Here is a 15,432-nt window from a genome sequence, read left to right as displayed (position 1 = left end):
CAAAAAATAGCAGCGTTTATTTGGACGTGAACTTGAAAAAGTGAGCGGGCTAGAACAAATAAATGGATGTAACACCGGGACCCTCCGCTCTGTAAGCACGTCGTCGGGGGAGGAAAAGAGTGAACGGATGAAAGCGCATTTGGAAGAGCTTAACTTCGATTTTGGGGTGGGGGAGAGGGTTTATTTACGTTGCGTTTGTCAGCCGTTAGGATTTTAGATGGCTCACAACATTTGGTAGGCCTTGAGGACGTGCCAAAGATGTCACATACCTTTGCAGATGTTCACAATAGGGAAGAAGAGAGATGAGTGTGTGTGCGTGCGTGTTCGTGCGTGTGTGTACACACTGGCATACGCACGCGTGCGTGATGTGCCCAGTTTAGTGGAGAGGGAGACGCCGATGTGGAAAAGTTGGTTTTTACATCGGTGCCTGTGGCTTACTCGGCTCCATTTGTCACTTTACTGACCGGTAAATGTTTTACAGCTTCAAAGGCAAAAATCAGAGAAGGCTTGACATTCCGGGTTTCCCGGGCCTGCACTCCAGAGGCATAAATAGCACCGCGCACCTCTCCGACAGCTGTTCCGGGCCCCCCCAATATCCAGCGCATCTGCCCTCTTTGTAGATGTGTTTAAGCCCCTCTAATCTCCCCTAATATTAATTAGTGCAAGCGCAGACCCTCCCCTCCAATCCCCCCCGCCCCCCAGCCCCCCCCCCCCCAAAAAAAAACCTGAGTGAGAGCAAATGGAATTGTGTGTTATCGTGCAAGTTTGCACTCCTTTGGATCAAGACAAAATAAATAGAAGGAAATTTAATAATTTACTGATCCACATTCATTATTGCTTAATGCTGAAGGCTGTTTTAACATAGATAGAACATTGATAAAAAAGTGTTATTAATATTCCCTATTTCAAATTACAAAATTAAATATAAAAATGTAGCTTGAGGCCTTCAGTGGGGAGACATACATTTAAATGGATTGCATAATAATAACATTTTGTACCTAAATATAAAATTCAATTAAAAATGGTGTTCTACCGATGCAGATGATTCCCAAAGTTAAGCACAGAGAAAACAAACAAACGGGGATACCAACTGGGGCTTTTTTTCAGGAACTATTTTGAAATTTTTTTGTTTCCAGATGAATGTTTAGATGATTTTTTTTTCTTGTTCTACCTTTGGTTCGGCCTGGACCCCCGTCCCGTTGGGTCTGGAGGCTTAGAGGTTGGAGGCCCTGTATTTAGAGAAGCGGTGTGGCTTAGCGGAAAGAGCACGGGCCCGGAAGTCACTTAACTTCTCTGCGCCTCAGTTCCCTCATCTGTAAAATAGAAATTAATTTTGTGAGCCCCATGTGGGACAGGGACCGTGTCTGACCTAACAATAATAATAATAATAACGACGATATCTGTTAAGCGCTTACTCTGCGCCGGGCACCGTACTAAGCTCTGGGGCGGATACAAGCGAATCGGGTTGGACCCAGTCCCTGTCCCACCTCACAGGATCCATCCCCATTTTCCAGATGAGGTAACTGAAGGGCGGAGAAGTAAAGTGACTCGCCCAAGGTCACACGGCCGATGAGTGGAAGAGCCGGAATTAGAACCCGGGTCCTTCTGACTCCCAGGTCCGGGGCTCTATCCACTACACCATGCTGCTTCTCAGTGGAAAGAGCCCGGGCTTCGGAGTCAGAGGTCAGGGGTTCGACTGCCGGCTCTGCCACTTGTCAGCTGTGTGACTGTGGGCGAGTCACTTCACTTCTCTGTGCCTCAGTTCCCTCATCTGTAAAATGGGGATTGACCGTGAGCCTCACGTGGGACGACCCGATGACCCTGCGTCTCCCCCAGCGCTTAGAACGGTGCTCTGCGCCTAGTGAGCGCTTAACAAATGCCAACATTATTCTCTGCCTGACCTGCTAACCTTGTACTTACCCCAGGGCTAAGGACAGTGCCTGCCATATAGCAAGAGGCTAACAAATACCGTGATTATTATTTTTATCACTATTTTAAAAGGAAACCCGTCCCGCACACAAAATAATTGGCGAAACCTGTGGCGGGGAGATGCCGGAGATCCTTGGGGTCAGGGAGTTGTGAGGGTTGGGGCCCAGTCCATCAGTCAATCGATCAGTCGGTAGGCGATCGCTTACTGGGTGCAGAACACTGCACGGAGCACTCGGGAGAGTCCAGTACAGTGGAGCCGCTGCGGAACGGGCGGGGGACCCGTTCTCCGGTATCGGATGGGGCCGGGGGGCCGGGAGGCTGTTGCGGGGGGTGACCTTCTCCGTTCCTATCGTAGGGAGAGCTGCTCGATGGAACGCAAGACTACATGTCGGGCCTGGACGACCTGACGGACTCCGACTCCTGCCTGTCGCGGAAGAAGATCAAGAAGACGGAGAGCGGCATGTACGCCTGCGATCTGTGTGACAAAACATTCCAGAAAAGCAGCTCCCTCCTGCGACACAAATACGAACACACAGGTAGGCGGGCCTTTGGCTGGCTAGGTGAGGCTTCCCCCAGAGCCCCTGCGTTTCGCAACTTGGAGCGGGCACCCTTGTGCGACAGAAGACAGAACACACGTCGGCGGTTTCAACGGGGAAGAAACGACGTCGCTTGCTCGGCTCCTAGCTTAGTAGGACGTTTTCTCCTCCGCCCGTTTACCGGTTCGTGGGGGGTGGGGGCTAGGGAAGGGTGGGTGTCTGTCGGAGTATCTTCGGAGTTCCTCCGGAAACTGAATCCATCAGAAAGGTCAGAGACCTCCCCGGAGAGGACCCGGTTTCTATTCCCGGCTCCGCCCTGTGCCGGCTGTGGGACCTTGGGCAGATCACTTCACTTCTCTGTGCCTCAGTTCTCTCACTTGTAAAATGGGAATTAAATCCCTGTATTACCCCGACATAAACCGTGAGCCCAGTGTGAGACGGGGACTGTGTCCAAGCTGGCATCTAGTGGTTAGCTCAGTGTTTGGCTTGTAGTAAGCGCTTAACAGAAAACATTATTTTATTATTATCATCGGTAGTGATATTAGCGCTGTAGATCACTCAGGAAATGATCTGGGTCCAGGTTGGGTACTGGGGAGGTCTCGGTAGGAATAACGAGGGAGCACTTCCATTTTCTGAAGCTCTATCGCATCAGCTGTGTCCTCCCGACATTCCCGTCAAGTGGGAAGAGATAGGGATATTGATCCCCGTTTTCAAGATGAGGAAACTGAGGCCCAGAGACAGCAGATGAGTGGAGGGCCCAGGATTATTCGTTCGTTCATTCATTCGATGGTATTTATTGAGCGCTCACTATGTGCAGAGCACTGTACTAAGCGCTTGGAACGAACAAGTCGGCAACGGATAGAGACGGTCCCTGCCCTCTGACGGGCTCACGGTCTAATCGGGGGATTTGAGCCCCCGTCCTCTGACTCCCAAGCCCGTGCTCTTGCCGCTAGTCCATGCCGACTGAGTGACCGCCAAGGCACTCAATACAGCCTCATTAACCTACACCCCCGCCCCATGCCGTGCGGTGTTAGGCTGACTGAGACGACCCAGCCTCTGCAGTTTGGGGTGGGGAGGCGGAGGTGGGGGCGGGCCGCAAGGGGACTCCCACGGGGGGACATACACTCGGGGATAATGGCCGCTAACGAAGGCCAATGGGACTCAGCCTCGGTTTACCCCGACAGGGCAGGGGGGAGGCTCCTCTGAGGGCGAGGAGCCGGAGAAGCCATCTCGTCCCTCTGCCCCGTGGGCCCCAGGGGTCGCCAGGCCCGGTGCCTTCGGAAACACTGGCCGCTCCGAGTCCTAACTAGGGAACCGAGTTCAACGTGCCATTTGTAAGCCCAGAGATCGGGCGGGGAGAGTCAGTAAAGACCAACTCCCCTTGGTTCACCCTCAGAGAAGCAGCGTGGCACGGTGGATAGAGCAGAGGACCGGGAATCGAGAAGACCTAGCTTCTAGTCCCGGCTCCACCGCTTCATCTGCTGTGAGACCTGGGGCAAGTCACTTCACTTCCCTGGACCTCTCAGTTACCTCATCTGTAAAACGGGGATTAAGACTGTGAGCCCCATGTGGGACGTGGACTGTTTCCGTTCTGATTAGCTTGTATCTACCCCCAGCACTTAGGACAGTGCCCGGTACATAAGAAAAACCATTTAAAAAAAAAAAAAAAAAAAGGTCTGGCCCAGCGTCAGACCCTCTCAGAGTGAGAAAGGAAAACGTATTTCTTGTCTCTAACAAACCATCATCACTTCTGACATCTTCTCCCACAAAGACGCAGTAGGATTTGCATTTGAAAAGATATGGCTAGTTCAACTCGTTGCCCTGTATGCACTGTGAACATTTCAGCAAGGAAAAAAATGCACTGCTTTTTCCTCAGAATGGACCCGACCTCGATTACCTCTCTGAACCCCTCTATTCTGGGACAATTTCTCTTTCATGAGGGCTCTTAATAAGAATAATGATTGTGGTATCTGTTAAGCTCTTACTCTGTGCCCAGCACTACATTAAGCACCGGGGTATATACAAGATAGTCAAGTCCCGCATGGGACGCCCAGTCTAAGTAGGAGGGAGAACAGGTATCGAACCCCCGTTTTGCAGATGAGGGAACTGAGGAATAGAGAAGTAAACTGATTTGCCCAAGGTCACACAGCAGACAAGTGGCGGGGTCACCTAAATGAAGGTTCAAATTCACAGGGGATTAGGAAGTTCTTCGATTGAATTCTTATAGCCTATGAGATTATAATTCATATAAACGTGTCTACTAACTCTGTTGTAATGTCCTTTCCCAAGCGCTCGGTACGGTGCTCTGCACAGGGTAAGGATTCAATAAATACCACCGATCGATCGATTCTAATCACGCTCCATGGTGCAAAACGGTCTCCAGGTTGCATCGTTTGGAGCACGCCTTCGATTCGGTAGAGACGGCGCTGTCTGGATCATTTGACGACTGCCGTCTTCTATCAGTAGAGTTGACTCGAGTACTGCCGTCAAGGTCTTGGTTAGGAGCCGGCTTCCATACTGAGTGAGATCACAGACCACAGTTGGCTCTCACCCAGTTGGGTTTATTAGGTTGAGGGGCAACGGGTGAGAGTTCGAAACCCGTGATTATTATTGCAAATTATACAAATGCATTAGAAAAATGAACCCCCCCCCCCCCCCCCGCCCAACACCCACCCACCCCGGACCAAGCCGGCCCTTTAAGAAAGGAGAAGACTGGCTGCCTGGAAATGGTGTCGCCTAGCAACAGGACACTTAGCAAACCAATCCCATCTCTAGACGCTTACCCTCTGGTCGACATCGTGCTTGGCAACTTTTCAGGGTGAACTTTTCGGCCTCTTGACCGATCGTCCGTTGAGCTGACGTCAACAATTTCACAGGCTCGATCACCTGCCCGAGAACCTACTGAGCACAGTTTTAGGATACGCATCCCCTTCATCTAGATCTTCAGGCTTTCTCATCTTAGGTCCTCACCCGTCACGAAGCTGAAAAATGTTTATTAAATGGGCTTTGCCGATCCGATGACGGGAGAGTCTCTGGGTGGGTCGATCGTTGATCTCGGGCACTCCAACGCTATAGCACGTCAGCCTGAACGAAAACAATCTCTGCAGAGTTTTCAATCACCGCGATAGATGGGCCATCTGGCCCAGGCTTCCATTTTTCAAATTGGAGATCAAAGACCCATGGTTGTCTTTATGAAATGATTTTCCTGGAAATGAGGTTCTCAAAAAAAAGAAAGGTATATTGATGGAATCTCAGGATTGAAATTGCTAGTCCTAGGGTGAGAATGATTAAGTTGGGCTCGCAGATCAAGTCGCCCTTTGGTTTAGTATTTGGGAGTTTTCATTGATTTCTGGGCCCAAGTCCAAGAAACCTTCGTGGTAGAACATCCTGCTTCTACAAGGCAGTTTAAGGGGAAGTGAGGAGGAAGAAATTACAATTTTCATTCTTGGGTCTTGTTACCCTTTCGTCTTGGACCCGTTTAATTTCTTTTTTCCCAGAAGACTCGGATTGGCCGAGCACGGCCACTTTGAAGTGTGGCTTTAGCCTAGAAATTGTAATTCTGGGGCTGAGACTCACACTCCACAGAGACCGCTCCTTCTAGCCGATTTCCTTCTGATTTAGATTTGCTTAGAGCTTGTGTTGCAAAGAATAGAGGAGCTGTACAGAACTGAGACTCCGGGTCCGCGCCATGGTAGTGTAAGCAGGATTTTTAACGGTATCTGTTAAGCGCTTGCTTTGTGTCAAACACCGTTCTAAACGCTAGGGTAAATACAAGTTGATGCGGCCGGATACAGTCCCTGGCCCGCATGGGGCTCGCAGACTTGGTAGGAAGGAGAAACGGGTACTAAATCCCACTTGGCAGTTGAGGGAACTGAGGTACAGAGAAGTGAAGTGACTTGGCCAAGATCACACAGCAGACAAGTGGCAGAGCCAGGATAAATGTACTTTTAAAAGCACGTAGGGCTACGGAGTGGTGATGTCACTGGTGTGGTGGCTAATCAGTCTTACTGAGCCCTTAATGTGTGCGGAGCACTGTACTAAAGCACGGGAGAGAATACAGTAAAACAGAGTTCATCCTCATCATTAATTTTATTTACTGAGTGCTTACTGTGTGCCCTTACTATACTAAGGACTTGGAAGTGTATAATATAATCGGTAGACATGTTCCCTTTCTACAGGGAGCTTGCAGTCTAACTGATAGTTGGAAGACACACTCATTTTAGGTGTTTGCTCTACAGTCTGTGAGTTCATTCATTCAGTCGTATTCCCTGAGTGTTTACTGTGTGCAGAGCACTGGACTAAAAGCTTGGGAGGGGACAATACAAGAATAAACAGAGACATTCCCTGCCCACATGGAACTTACAGTCTAGAGACTGTTCCTCTGGAATCTTCCTTACAACATAGAGCATGTACCATTTTTCCACGCATCATGGTCAAATTTAATCCCTAAAAGTTTGCAATCCACTGGTCGAGTTTATTTTTCTTTCCTGGGGGAGAAGAGAATAATCAATTAATAATGTTTATTGAGCACCTCTGGGGCGAGTGCTTGGGAGAATCCACCAGTTAGAAGACAGATCCCTGCACAAAGAACTCAAGAAGGGCAAACAGGAATCTCACTCAAAATCCTGATTTGGGTCTCTCAAACTGTGCATTTCCATGTTCCTGTTGAGGTTAGTTGATTAACTTGTATCTATCCCCGGTGCTTAGAACACTGTTTGGCACATAGTAAGTGCTAAACAAGTACTATTATTATTCGATTATTATGAATGATCAATGAGTCTACATTTGTAATGATCTGGCAAATGGAGCTCCAAACTATTGTTTGGATAGTTGAAGCAAAAAAACAAAACAGAAACAAAACCCACATGGAAGTTTGAATTGTTTAGATAATTGAGAACCGCGTATATTTTGGGAGAACCTGGGACAACATAGCTCCCTATGTTGCAGAATTATCTCAGTAAATCTCTCGTGCAGTTACCATCTTAACCTCACCAAGCATTTCCAGACTTTCTAGATGTGTCCGTCTAGAGCTGCACTATCAGTCAACGGTATTATGTGCAGAGCACCATATCGAGCACTTAGAAGAGTACAATACGGTATAATTGGCAGACGGGTTCCCTGCCCGTAACAAGATTCGAAAATGTCCTGATTTCTGACTGGATGACAAATCTAGAATATTGAAAGAACTGTGTTAGTTGCACGAGACCAATCTTTAACTCAGTTCTTAGTTTAACTTGTATTCTCCAACTGCTACGAGGGAAATCGGGAACCCAAGTCGCAAATTACATCATCGCCCCCTCGTTAAATGCCGTCTTTCGTGTGTTGTCGGTACAGGGAACCCACCTGGATCGTTAAGGGCCCATTATTCTCTCTGGATTTTCAGCTTCACACTAAGCCCCAAGTAGATTTCTAGGAGGGTGTTGAAGCTTGGCGTTTCTTCTGTCCTGTCTCTCCAACCTATGAAAATGTCTCTTCCTCCAAAATTTAGCTATATCACATATAGCTACTGATTCGCCACTAGACCGTAAGCTCCTTGAGAGCAGGGATTGTCTCTTCTAATTCTACTGAAATGTCCCAAAGCGCTGCTTAGTACTGTGCTCTGCACCCAGTACGGTCTCAATAAATACTACTGATTAATTGCTTGCTTTTGTTTAAAAAGAAGATACCCCACAGAGTACGGAGGAGTAATTTCCCCCTATTTTATTTCAGATTCCCACCCCGAAGAGACCTTTAAGTTATCGCAGATGGGTCCTGGGGAATCAGCCAACTTCTCTGGAGTCGGTCTGCCTGTCCATAACACAGGCTGTCCTCGCTTCCAGCCAAGTTTTCTGATTCTAGAGGGAGCACTGTGATGAAAAAGACTTGGAACGTGGCCTCGGGAGGGTGAAAATCAAGCAATAAATGCTAGTTAGCGAGCGTCTACTAAGTGCAGAGCTCTGTACTGAGTGCTTGGGAGAGTAGTATAGAGGTAGAAGACAGAGAATCTACATAAGTATATGTAGATGCTTACAATCTAGAGACTATTCATTCAGTTCATTCGAAAGTATTTATAGAGCGCTCACTGTGTGCAGAGCACTGTACTAAGCACTAAGTAGTGCTGAATGTACAATTCAGCAGTAAAGAGAGACAATCCCTGCCCATACTGGGCTTACAGTCTATACATGACCGGGCGTAACCCATTTCACCTATCAATAGGGAAGCAGCAGAGCCTAGTGGAAAAAGCACGGCCCCGGGAATCAGATGACCTGGGTTCTAATCCCGCTCTGCCACTCGCCAGCTGTGTGACCTTGGGCAAGTCGCTTCGCTTCACTTCCCTGTGCCCGTTTTCTCATCTGTAAAATGTGGATTCGATATCTGTGAGCCTCATGTGGGTCAGGGACTGTGTCCGACCTGATTATCTTGCCTCTTCCCCAGTGCTTAATATAGGGCTTGGCACAGAGAAAACACTTTACAGATAAAATCTAAAAAAACGAAGTTTTTGGAGAGGGTTGGAGTACAGAGTACAGGAAGAATAGAAAGAGAGAGACCATGTCTAATTTCCACCCGGGTATTCTTTTCCCAGCACTTAGTACAGTGTTTTGCACACCGTTAAGCACTTGATAAATACTATTACTACTAATCCAGGAGAGATGAGAGAAAAGTGAGCCTTGGTGTACTCTAATCCTAGGGGATTTCTCTACGATCCTGTGAAAAGGTCTTCTCTCTTTTTCTTTTTTTAAAAAACGTCTTCATTGTATTTGTTAAACGCTTACTGCGTGCCAGGCACTGTTCTAAGTGCTGTGGTAGATACAAGGTGATCAGGTTGGACACAGTCCATGTCCCTCGTGGGGCTCACAGTCTTAATGCCCATTTTACAGGTGAAGTAACCGAGACACAGAGAAGTGAAGTGACTCGTCCGAGGCCTCACGGCAAACATGCGTCGGAACCGGGACTAGAACCCAGGTCCATCTGAATCCCAGTCCGGTGCTCTGTCCCCTAGGCCATGCTGTTTCTTTTAATGCAAGTCAAACAGATCCTCCAGAATTTCAGTCAAACCAATAGAGAATTAATTCTGTACTTTTATTACCCCAACACAAGTTTATTTTTTGAATTTAATTTCCAGGGGATTGCCATCCATTAATAGTACATAGAAATAATGGGCTCTTTGAAAAATCTATTGCACAGGTGCCCGATTTCTCATGGAATAATTCTTAAAACGTATACTCATTAATATGGAAATAGCCACTTATCACACCATGATGATGTAGAACAGGGTAATGATATTTGTCACTGGAAAAACTGAATCGGAAATAGGTCGGGGGGGGGGGGAAGGGGGCTGTTGTACCTAAGTTTGGTGTGAAGGTCTGCAAGCTAATTACGGTCCAAAGGATCGGATCGTGTAAATTCTTCAATGGCCGTGCATATCTGTGAGCATTAGATCACTGAGAATCCTGGAAGGAAAGAGATGGAGAATCAATCAATCATTGTGGTATTTACTGAGCGCTTTCTGTGCGCAGAACATTCATTCATTCATTCGAGCGTATTCATTAAGCGCTTACTGTGTGCAGAGCACTGTACTAAGCACTCGGGAAAGTACAATAGAACAATAAACGGTGATATTCCCTGCTCACACGAGCTCACAGTCTAGAGCGGGGGAAAACAGACATCAGTACAAATAGATAAAATTATCGATATATACATAAGTGCCGTGGGGCTGGGGGGCGGGGAAGAGCAGGTCAGGGTGACCCAGGAGGGAGTGGGAGATGAGGAAAAGAGGGGCTTAGTCTGGGAAGGCCTCTTGGAGGAGATGGGCCTTCAATAAGGCTTGGAAGCGGGGGAAGAGTCATTGTCCGGCAGAACACTGTACCGGGTGCTTGGAAGAGTACGATAAAACAGAATTGGTAGCCAGTTTCCCTTCCCAGAACGAGCTCGCGATCTTAGAGAAGCAGCGTGGCTCAGTGGAAAGAGCACGGGCTTGGGAGTCAGAGGTCATGAGTTCGAATTCCAGCTCTGCCACTTGTCAGCTGGGCGACCGTCGGCCAGTCACTTCACTTCTCTTTGCCTCAGTTCCCTCATCTGTAAAACGGGGATTAAGACCGCGAGCCTCACGCGGGACAACGTGATGACCCTGTATCTACCCCGGCGCTTCGAAGGGTGCCCTGCACAGAGTAAGCGCTTAGCAGATACCAACATTATTAGTAGAGGGGGAGATAGACCTTAAAATGCATGTTCAAATGTTGCCTGGAGCTGGCCCGTCTCCTATCTCCTCTAGCTTGAGGCCAGGAAAACCCTTGAGTTCGTGTGGAGTCTAATCTCTTCCTCTCCCCGTGAGGCGCCCGAGTTCCAGCGCCGTTATTCGGTTGTATCTTCCGCGGGTCAGAGGCCCAGCTACAACCACAGATCTGATGAGCCGCTCTTATCGTTTCCTTAAGACATTACTCTCCCTGTCACGGTTCCCACCGTGGCACACCCGAGCTGAGGTCTCGGGAGATGAGCTCAAAAGGGGATGCCAAGTCTTTACGTCTCCTTAAAGTATCCTCCACCTTCCACCTCCTCATAAAAATAAGAAGAAAGATGTTTTTGAAGTCCTTACTAGGGGCCAAGAACTGTACTGAGAGCTGGGGTAAATGAAAATCATCAAGCGGGGCTCTCCCGAGCACTTAGTCCGATGCTGTGCACCCTGTAAATGCTCAATAAAAATGATTGAATTACTAACCCGATTATTATTAGTAACTCTATCATTAACCCAATCCCTGCCTGACCCACACGGGGCTGACAATCTAAGCATAAATCATGGGCCGGGAATGTGTCTACCAACTCAGTTATACTGTGCTATTGTACTTTCCCAAGCGCTTATTTCAGTGCTCTGCACACAGCGAGTAACACGGCCTATTGGAAAGAGTACGGACCTGGGAGTCAGAGGACCTGGGTCATTCATTCATTCATTCATTCAATAGTATTTATTGAACGCTTACTATGTGCAGAGCACTGTACTAAGCGCTTGGAATGTACAAATCGGTAACAGATAGAGACGGTCCCTGCCCTCTGACGGGCTTACGGTCTAATCGGGGGAGACGGACGGACAAGAGCGATAGCAATAAATAGAATCAAGGGGATATGAATAGAATCAAGGGTCCTAATCTTAGCTCTGCCATTTGGTTGCTGTGTGACTCTGGGCAGGTCATTTCACTTCTCCGTGCTGCAGTTTTCTCAATTGTAAAATGGGGATTAAATCCTACTCCCTCCTACTTAAACTGTGAGCCCCGTGTGGGACGGGGACTGTGCCCAACCTGATAAGCTTTTATCAACTCCAGAGCTTAGAACGGGTTGATGCACAGTAAGCACTTAACAAATACCATAAAACGAAAAAGGAAGCGCTGAATAATTTTGACTGATTAGAAGGGAAAGCAGTTATTGAATCTCCATTTTAAAACTGAAGAACTGAGAAGTGACTTGCAAGAGGTCACACAGCAGGCAAGTTGCAGAGCTGGGCTTAGAGCCCAGGTCCTCCTACCTTTAGGCCTTTCTACTAGGCCCAGGTGTTTGTCCCGCTGGATTCCTTTCCCACCCCAGGGGACGTCCCAGCGAGAATGGCAGCCGTCTCCCCAGAGGCTTGTCCCTCCAGCGGTTTTCCTGATTTTCCCTCACATCCGATCTTAGCCCACTATGGAGTTAGGAGGTTTTTTGATTTCCCACGGCCCTCATGCCCTTAGGATACAGTTCTCTGCCTTTCCAACTCATGGTCCTTCTCACAGCCTTCATCAATCAGTGAATCGATGCTAGTAATGTTGGTATTTGTTAAGCGCTTACTATGTGCCGAGCACTGTTCTAAGCGTTGGGAGTAGATACAGGGTTATCAGGTTGTCCCAAGTGAGGCTCACAGTTAATCCCCATTTAACAGATGAGGTCACTGAGGCACAGAGAAGTGAAGTGACTTGCCCACAGTCACCCAGCTGCCAGGTGGCGGAGCCGGGATTCGAACCCATGACCTCTTGACTCCCAAGCCCGGGCTCTTTCCACTGAGCCACGTTGCTTTTCTATCGTGTGTCCGCCGAGTGCAGACCTCAGTGTTAAGCACTTGGGAGATGATGGCAAAAGAACTGTAAGCCATCGTTTCCCTGCCTTCAAGGAGTTGAAAATCTAATGGGGGAAGAGAGACGTAAATAACTGACAGGTACCTGGGACCGGAGGAAAATGCAAGACAAATAGGCAACCCGTACGAATGCGGTTTGATGAAGACGGAGAATAAATGGTATACGAACATACATGCGTGCACGTATACATGTGTGACTTCTTCCTGGGACACCTCTCCTCTCAGAAAAACCCTAGCGGACATCCCATTACGACTTAAGCCCGCTAATGAGGTTGTCCCCAGCAATCTACGACGTTTTAAAAATAGTTGCGTGCCCTAGAGGCGTTCAATAACATTATTAAAGATATTTGATTACTAATTGATATTACGTCGAGCTGCAAAATTGAATCACGGCGGTGTCGAGAAAGGACTCCTAATCTCATAATGCGACACTTAGCAAATGAAAATGGGGCCGTATCGCGCTCACGTTGTTTGTTTTAATTCGATTGGATGAAATAGAAGACCACAAGGACGCGATAGAAACTTGTAGTTCATAGAGGCTCTCGACCCACACGAAGGGTCTTTGCCGGTTCTGGTTCTCGGTACCGGGTTGAGGGATGCGAGTTCTGTCTTGTGGGGCTTAGGGAGGGGCGGGTCGTCAGTTGTATTTTGGAAAGAAACTTTTCGGGATGACAGCGATGGAAGGTACAGGAGACACTCCGGCGATCCTATTCGGGGCCGGAATCAACCAGATGTGTTTAGGCTTGGCACTGGCTTTAGACTCCAAACAGCTTCAGCTCTCAACAACCGGTTGACATCTCTTGGAAAACTCTAGTGGGAAAGGGGAGGGCCATTTGGAAACAATTTCACTGATTACCATCGATCAGTTGATGGCATTTATTGGGAATTTACCGTGTGCAGAGCACTGTACTAAGCACTTGGGAGAGGACGATACAACAGAGTCGGTAGACGGGTTCCCTGCCCACAAGGAGCTTCCAACCTAGAGGAGGAGGTAGACATTGAAATAACTGAAGAACAGTGGTCTTTTTGATCCCGGTTTCTCCTCCGTTACTTTCGATTCCTGCACAGTCCCAGACCGATAAGGGGAAATCGATTAAGAATGTGCCTCTATGCGGCTGGTTTGTTAGTCACACTGTCGCCGAATCCCGCCGTGGTCTGTGACAGCCACCTCTGACGACATGAACAGAGGGGCTTGCTGAGGGTTGGCTTTTCGCTTCAGGGAAGAGGCTGTCTCTCCTGAGGAGAAAGAAGGTATTTCCGTAGCACCCGATCGATCAGTGGTACTTATTGAACACTTACTGTGTACAGGCCCACTGTTCTAAGCTCTCGGGAGAATAAAATAAGATAGAGTCGGTAGACATGTTCCCTGCTTACAGTGAGTTTAAATCCTAGCGGGCAGCTGGTCACAGAGTACTTTACTGAGCTCTTGGGAAAGTACAACGGAAACCCAAGCCACGTTCCCTGCCCACAAGGAGATTCCACTCCAGAGCAGTCATTCTTGGCATGAGGGAAAGAAAGACCAGGCTGATGTGTTCGGTTGTCCAGACCGGCTCGGCGTTTGGCCAGTCCTTCTGGAGAATCATGAGGCCGAAGCCACGGGAAGTTCCCATTTCCTTGCATTGTCCCCCGGTGGGTACGCTGCTAAAACGTAAGGTCCTCGAGGGAGGGGATCGTTTCTACCGACTCCGTCGTCCTCTCTCAAGCGCTTAGTAGAGTGTTCCCCGCCTACGAGGCGTTCGGCCAATTCTTTTGACTGATGGATCAGCCGAGTGATAGTCTCCATCAGGTTTCAGTCGAGATCCCCGGGTAGCCAGGGAGGGGGGTGATCGAGCCCGAGGCCTGGGGGTCGGAAGGACCTGGGTTCTAATCCTAGCTCTGCCTCTCGTCCGCTGCGCGATCTCGAGCAGGTCGCTCCCCTTCTCTGAGCCTCGGTTCCCACCTCTGGAGTGATTAAGACTGTGAGTCCCATGAATATTCATGTCTGTCTCCCCCTCTAGACTGTAAGCTCGCTGCGGTCAGGGAATGCGTCCGTTCTGTCGTACTCTCCCAAGCCCTTAGTACAGTGGTCTCAGTAAGCGCTCGATAAGTACGATCGGTCGACCGACTGACCGACACAGACCGCGTCCGCTCCGATGAGCTCGTGTCCACCCCAGCGTTCAGTACAGCGCCTGACGCCTAGCGAGCGCTTAATGAATCCCGTAAGAAAGAAACAGACTGCGTCACGACGAGTCGCCTCTCGTTGGCCAGGGGTCGGGGCGGGGGGCGGTCAGCCGGAGGCGAGACTTGGAGCCCGTTTCTAGACCGTGAGCCCACTGTGGGCAGGGACTGTCTCTGTCTGCTGTCGAACTGTGCTTTCCAAGCGCTCGGTAGAGCGCTCTGCACACGGTAAGCGCCCGACAGATACGAACGGTCCGAACGAACGGTCGAGACGGAGGTTGGCCCTTAGCTCCCCCTCACCCGAGCCTCTCGCTTCTCCCTTGCAGGAAAGAGACCGCACCAATGCCAGATCTGCAAGAAAGCATTCAAACACAAGCACCACCTGATCGAACACTCCCGCCTGCATTCGGGCGAGAAGCCCTATCAGTGCGATAAGTGTGGGAAACGTTTCTCCCATTCCGGGTCCTACTCCCAGCACATGAACCACAGGTATTCCTACTGCAAGCGGGAGGCCGAGGAGCGGGAAGCGGCCGAGCGGGAAGCCCGGGAGAAGGGCCACCTGGAGCCCAATGAGCTCCTGATGAACCGAGCGTACCTGCAGAGCGTGACTCCCCAAGGCTACTCTGACTCGGAGGAGAGAGAGAGCATGCCCAGGGATGGAGAGAGTGAAAAGGAGCACGAGAAGGAGGCGGAAGAGGGCTACGGGAAGCTGGGAAGGCGGGATGGCGAGGAGGAATT

The 15,432-nt window shown here is 49.2% G+C and overlaps 1 protein-coding gene across 3 annotated transcripts in view; it reads left to right on the top strand.

Annotated features, from left to right (window-relative positions):
* ZEB2 (zinc finger E-box binding homeobox 2) overlaps positions 1-15,432 on the top strand; it is a 165,214-nt gene that overhangs the window by 147,017 nt on the left and 2,765 nt on the right. For all 3 annotated transcript variants that reach the window (XM_029072400.2, XM_029072398.2, XM_029072399.2), the window contains exons 9-10: positions 2,285-2,465; positions 15,021-15,432. The exon at positions 15,021-15,432 is cut by the window's right edge and continues 2,765 nt beyond it. In XM_029072400.2, coding sequence (XP_028928233.1) covers positions 2,285-2,465; positions 15,021-15,432 — 593 coding nt within the window. The remainder of the gene's footprint in view (positions 1-2,284; positions 2,466-15,020) is intronic.

This window comes from Ornithorhynchus anatinus, chromosome 9, assembly GCF_004115215.2.
Source record: "Ornithorhynchus anatinus isolate Pmale09 chromosome 9, mOrnAna1.pri.v4, whole genome shotgun sequence".
Lineage (NCBI taxonomy): Eukaryota > Metazoa > Chordata > Mammalia > Monotremata > Ornithorhynchidae > Ornithorhynchus > Ornithorhynchus anatinus.
This window is presented reverse-complemented; position numbering and strand designations above follow the sequence as displayed.